General features: G+C 49.9%; 1 protein-coding gene across 1 annotated transcript in view; it reads right to left on the bottom strand.

Moving 5' to 3' along the window:
- Positions 1–190: 190 nt before the first annotated feature.
- SLC16A4 (solute carrier family 16 member 4) overlaps positions 191–5,804 on the bottom strand; it is a gene marked incomplete at its 3' end in the record, with an annotated part of 6,677 nt that continues 1,063 nt past the window's right edge. Inside the window, 6 exon segments of the mRNA XM_029083970.1 lie at positions 191–739; positions 1,286–1,447; positions 2,375–2,518; positions 3,079–3,211; positions 4,954–5,011; positions 5,013–5,075. Coding sequence (XP_028939803.1) covers positions 191–739; positions 1,286–1,447; positions 2,375–2,518; positions 3,079–3,211; positions 4,954–5,011; positions 5,013–5,075 — 1,109 coding nt within the window.

Genomic DNA, 5,804 nt, shown 5'->3' with positions numbered 1-5,804 from the left:
GTCCTTCTCTTTGGAGCTTGTCTCAAGCCATACAGAAGAAGGGTAAGGGCTGGGAGCTCAACCTCTTCCATGAAGATTGATTCTAGGACATATTTGGGGCTATTTCTTGACAAGATTTGTGGTGCTTTTCTTTCCTATTTTGGTATCATTGTCATTAGGAATGAATTTAAAAGATTATTTTTTTGCCTACCAGCCACTGAGATGAGGTAAGAAGCATCCATGCTGCTGATGCCCAACGTCCTGGCTCTTGCTACCAGGTGGAAGATGGGCACGAAGTAGGCCAAGTGGCTGAACAAAAAAGACCAGGTGAAAATGAAGAAGATGGGATCTTTCAGTGGGGAGAAGTCGAGGAGAGGCTGTGAATTTTCTTTTTCGGTCAGTGGAAGGGATTTGTAGCTTCTCTTGGCCTTGGTGGCTATTTCTGGTGAGCAGCTGTCCATGGGGGGTTTCTCAAGCCCTTTCAAAGCTGATGTATTTATGGAACCGGAGACATCTCTGCCATGGGACATCATGAGTCCCTCTGTGGTTGGAAGGTCCTGTCCACTGCGAAGCTGTTTTTCCCTGTCAGTGGTTTCATCTAAGCATCCATCAGGGGTTTCTGGATCTTCCTTTGCCATTGAAGACCCATGGTCTTGATTTTTAGCAGAGGAGCGTTGAGGCAGTTGGGTGCTGATGGGTCGCAGCAGCATGCTGGAAGGCACGAGGTTTAACATGATGCCTCCAAAAATCAGGAGAGTACCTGAGGGAAGACAGAAGATGGTTGTTTGGGTTTTTTCCTTGGCATGGGAAAGGAGGAGCAGTAGGAAATGATCTTTCTAGGACAGGGTGTAGTTTGTATTGAAAGTGGAGAAAGCTCTGTCTTAAGGAGGAGGTATCTCACAGGAGCTTTGATTCCTGCTTTTCTAGCTGGAAGTCCCTTTCACTGTGATGCACGTGACAAATCCAGAGCTACCTCTGGGATTTGGGAGCTCGTTTTGTTTTCCCTCATTAGAAAAGTCCATTACATGTGATGGACCTTCAAGATAGTCTGAAACAATGTAGTAAAAATAGGGATTTTCAGTTCTGGTTTTGGTTTCCAAGGTCTCTGTTTTGACTCTGACTTCAGTTTAATGACTGATTCAGTGTTTAATCATTAACCAGATGTCCCCAAGCTATCCTAGAAGAGGCAGAGTTGTTCCTCAGTGCATCCAATTTTAATTTTTAAATAGATCCTCTTATCCTGCCCAGATATCCTCAAACACCCTCTTAATGCTGATGAATTTGGATAAATGGGAGATGTGCTCACCTTGCCAACCATAAAAATCAATGAGGAGTTGAGTGAACGGCGCTATTAGAAACGTCAACCCCATCCCGGAGCGGGCGATGGCATTGGAGAAAGCCAACCGTGTCCTGCAGCGCTTGGCCGTCATCACCGCAGCCGCCTGGTAAAGGCAAGCGAACCCCATACCTACAAGAAGGGGAGAAATAAGATGTCCACACCCCAAAAGTGACTTCTTCATATCGTGAGCTTTAGGGATTCAAAGTCACATCATCCCAAGCTCGTTGTCCCCATAGGATATGTCATCTCCAAAGCGTTCTGTCCTCAAAAACCCCCAAAGTCACGTCATCTTAATCTCATTGTCACCTTGCTGCTCTGCAGGGTTCATGGGCTGGAAGTGGGGGGACTTTTGCTGTTACAGTCAGTGGAGAATTGAGATTTCATGCGTGATGTTTAGTATCTGGGGTTTTGGAGGCTGTGGACTTTCAGTAAGGGATGTGAAAAGGCCAAGATTCATGTTGGATCTGGGAAAAAAATCCAGGTTAGTTGAATCTAGAATGTTGAAACTGGTATTTAATGGTCCTGAGCCTGGAGAAGAGGAGACTGAGAGGAGATCTTATGGGGGCCTAGAACTTCCTCCCAAGGGGAAGAGGAGGGGCAGGCGCTGATCTCTTCTCTCTGGCCACCAACGAATGCCAGGAGCAGAGGGAATGGCAGGAAGATGTGGCAGGGGAGGGTGAGGTTGGCCATGAGGAAAAGGTTCTTGAGGCAGAGGGTGGTGGAGCACTGGAACAGGCTCCCCAGGGAGGTGCTCATGGCACCAAGCCTGACAAGATTCCAGCAGCATTTGGCCAAGGCCCTCAGGGACATGGTGTGAATGTTGGGATTGTCCTGTGCAGGGACAGGAGTTGGACTCCATGATCCTGGTGGGTCCTTCCAACTCACAACGTTCAATGATTCTGTGGTTCTGTGATTCTAAGCTTTGAGTTTTCAGACAACATCTCACAGAAAGGAGCTGGGGATGTTTTACTATCAAAGGTTCAACATTAAAGGAGCTGCTTTTACTCATCATGCAGAGGAAAATCTCTACCCAACTGTGAGTTGCAGGCTGCTCACCTGGGAGAAGTCCCATGGAGACACAGAGGAAGGGGACGCTGGTGGCCTGTGTGCTCAGCAGACAACCCCCTCCGACCAAGCCTGCCCCGATGATGGAGGTCGGCCGCTCGCCCAGCCTCCTGCAGACCATGGCCACGAGTGGGGCTGGAAGGGAAAGGAAGGAGAAATCTCAAGCTGAAGATGTCAAATGATACTTTGAAGGACTTGGGGACTTGTACTGGGGTCGTGGCATCTGGTGCCATGGTGAGTGGCCCATGTGTCACCCTGGCGAGGGAGGGGGTGACACAAGAAATTCAGGATGGGTTAATACTCAGGAGAGCAGCCAAGAAAGCTTGCCTTGTACTCTGGGAGCTCAGGGGACAGGGCAGGGGAAGGAATCAAAGCCCAAACTTCCAGATGTCCTCAACCTGCTTCCTAATGCTCAGCTGCCATGAATTATTCAGCAACTGGTTTGCTCGGAGGTGTTCATACTGGTTTTGGGGGTGAAGCTTTGCTCTGCATGTAGATAATAAACCTGCTAGAGGGAGATGTTGTGACACACACACAATCCCTGTCCTGCCAAGACACGTGGGTACCAGCCGTGTCCAGCTTCCAGCACTCTGTGATGGACACGGGATCTGCAGAGCATCCTCAGTGCCTCTGAGAGCAAAGCAAATGGGTTGGAGGTTGAAGTGCTGTCCCCATCCTTACGGCTGCCAGCTCACCTCCTAAGAAGCGCAGAGAGGACATGATGGAGCCGATCCAGCTGATTTGCTCAGAGGAGCCTCCCACCTCCTCTTGGAAAGCCACGAAGAAAATCCCAAAGGTCTTGAGCATCCCCATGACGAGGACGTTGACCTGAATCAGAAGCAGATGGAGGTGAGATGCCAAAGGGGGTGGTCGGGCAGGAGGAAAAAGCTTTTCATTCTGCTTTCTTTTAAAAATATAAATTTCTTGGATAATATTTTGTGTTTAGGGAAAAACTGGGACATGTTAACTGGTGTAGAATGTGTGGGGACTATCAGCAGGATGGACTTGTGGTGGCCATGCTGCAGTTTCATTTTAACAGACCCTCAAAAAAAAAAAAACCTGTGCAAAGTGGCTTTTCCAAAGTAAAAGAACAAAATAACACCAGAGCCTGACTCTTGTAGGGGCTTTTTTGCTCTATAAGTTATTTTTTTAATACTAAAAAATAATCTAAATGGACCTCAGCACTCTGAAACATCACTAGGAGGTGATGAGGTGTTGAGTGGAGCAGGGATGGACATTAGCCGCTGTGCTTTCCCAGGCTTGTCCTGCCATGGGGGCAAAGGACAGTTTGTGTCCTTAATTTTAACTCCCTCCCTCCTCCCTGGTAGTGGGTGGTTAATAATTGGCAGCCAGTTACTTTGGATGGAGTGGAACTGGAGAAAGCTCTCCTAGCTTGGGGGATGGCGTTGTCTTCCTCCCTGATGAAGATGGTGTGTGGTATTAAAGCCTGGAGCATGGAGAATTGGTGCCTTTAAGTGGTGTTGAAATGTCCAGTCCTCTTGGGAGAGCAGAACCAAGTGGGGATGTGCTGCCTCACCCTGTGCTGCTCCTGCCATCAGTCCCTGGGGACCCATCTCAGCTCCGATCCTCCACTGCCCCAAGATGGGATCTCACCCTTCCCAAAGGTACAAAACCCACCTTTGGGGTCTGACACCCCAGTGATGGTGTGTACAAGTAGGGAAAAATCATCTTAGCGTTGCAAGCTGCCCTTTTGGTCCTGAGCTGCAGGTTGGACACCTTCATTCCTGTCAGCTGAGATGTTCTCAGGTGGCATTTCCAAGGGGAAGGTGTGTTACACAGTTAATTTTTGCCCTTAGCTCGGTGGGATCAGCCTGTCCTGTGCTCTGCTCCACATGAGTGAGACTCCAGACTTTCCATCTGCCCCAGCTTCAGGAGGGTTTAGGTGAATCTGTTCTCTGCTTACCAAGAAGAAGTGGAACACCACTCCCCATGCCCACCCTCCGTCTGCAGCTTTGGTGCCTGGGCTCTTCCTGGCTGTCGGAACCTCCGGATCTTCCTCTTTCCTTTCCCCTGGAAATGAGAATTTCAGGACCTATAAACAACTGAATTGTTGTTTCAATTTACCTGCAGAAATCGCTCAGGTGGAAGCAGCAGCTGCCTCTGAACCCTTTAGATTCTTTGCTCTTACTGAGGTAGGCACCAGGATTTCACGTTCAACTTGGAAAAGCTTTGGAAGGTGGGTGAAGCTTTGACCGACCTTTTTTGCCAGCAGATGTGAAGTTGCACATGATCTCTGCCTGCAAATAGTTTAATATCCTTTCTCTTTCCTACCAAATTACTGGAACCACTTAAACTTTAAGAGATTTTTAGGTGACAAGCACCTTGCTGTTGCTTTAGATCAGATAGTTTGGTTGGTTTCTGCCAGAACTTGGGGGGTCACCATCTATCTGTACCCATCTTGGAGCTCTCGTGGGAAGCTCTCCCTACCCCATCCTTCTCTGCTCGTCTCCCTTCCATCCTCTTGCCCATCCCAGACCTCTGGCAGCAGCAGGATCTGGCCCGAATGAGCCAGAACAGATGGAGCTGATGAACCCAAAATGTTTTCTTACCACTTTGCTGCTGCATGCTGGAAAATCCTCCCTGAAACACTTGATTGTGAAGAAGAATCGTCTCTTCATTTGCTCCAGAGACTAAATCCTCCCTTCCTGACTTGGCACCCCGAAGTTTGGTCCTTCATTCGCCTCCGTCCTTCCCGATGAGCCCCGAAGCAGGACATGGAGCCTGGAAAGAGCTGGGTGGACGGAGCCCGTCCTCCTCCTCCTCCTCCCCGGAGGCAGAGCCTGGCTTGTGGGGCCCCAAGGCCAGGAGTCCCTCCCCTTCCCCAGCCGGGAGCAGGAAACCCGGAGCTTTCGGAGTAGAAATCCCGTTGGGAGGACAGAAGAGGGGAAGGCTGCAGGGATATAGCTCCTGGCAAAGCCCTGGGTCTTGCCAGGCATTGAGCGGAGCAGAAGGTGGCAATGATGGACTCAAGCCAAGCCTGGGGCTGCTGCTGGCTGCAGGGGAGCAGGGCTTGTTCCTGCCTGTCCTGCCTCCTGCACGGCCCTTTGCCTGGGAAAATCTGTCACGTAAGAAGGAACAGTCTGGAAAGCTTTAGGTTTTTCCAGCTGAGATGCTCAGCAGCTGGAGAGGAGCAGCCGTGCGGCCACAGCCCTTCAGCAGAGCTGGTAGTTGAGCGGGATTTGAGTTGGCTCCGTGCCTCTACTGTAAATATGCACAAAGTCCCAGGTAAATAAAGCCCTCACGCTTCCTCCTCCCCTGTTTCGGTTGACCCGTCACCCAAATTGGCATTACTGAGGTCAGATAAAATTGGAGGATTGTGATATGGATCTCTGCTCCCCTCCCTTGGCAGAGGGAGCAATGCTCTAGCTTGCTGTAGAAGCCCAGAGGTGTATGGTGGAGC

Source organism: Antrostomus carolinensis, unplaced genomic scaffold (genome assembly GCF_000700745.2).
Source record: "Antrostomus carolinensis isolate BGI_N321 unplaced genomic scaffold, ASM70074v2 scaffold36272, whole genome shotgun sequence".
Lineage (NCBI taxonomy): Eukaryota > Metazoa > Chordata > Aves > Caprimulgiformes > Caprimulgidae > Antrostomus > Antrostomus carolinensis.
The sequence above is the reverse complement of the archived record's forward strand: the minus strand, read 5'-3'. Positions and strand labels throughout refer to the sequence as shown.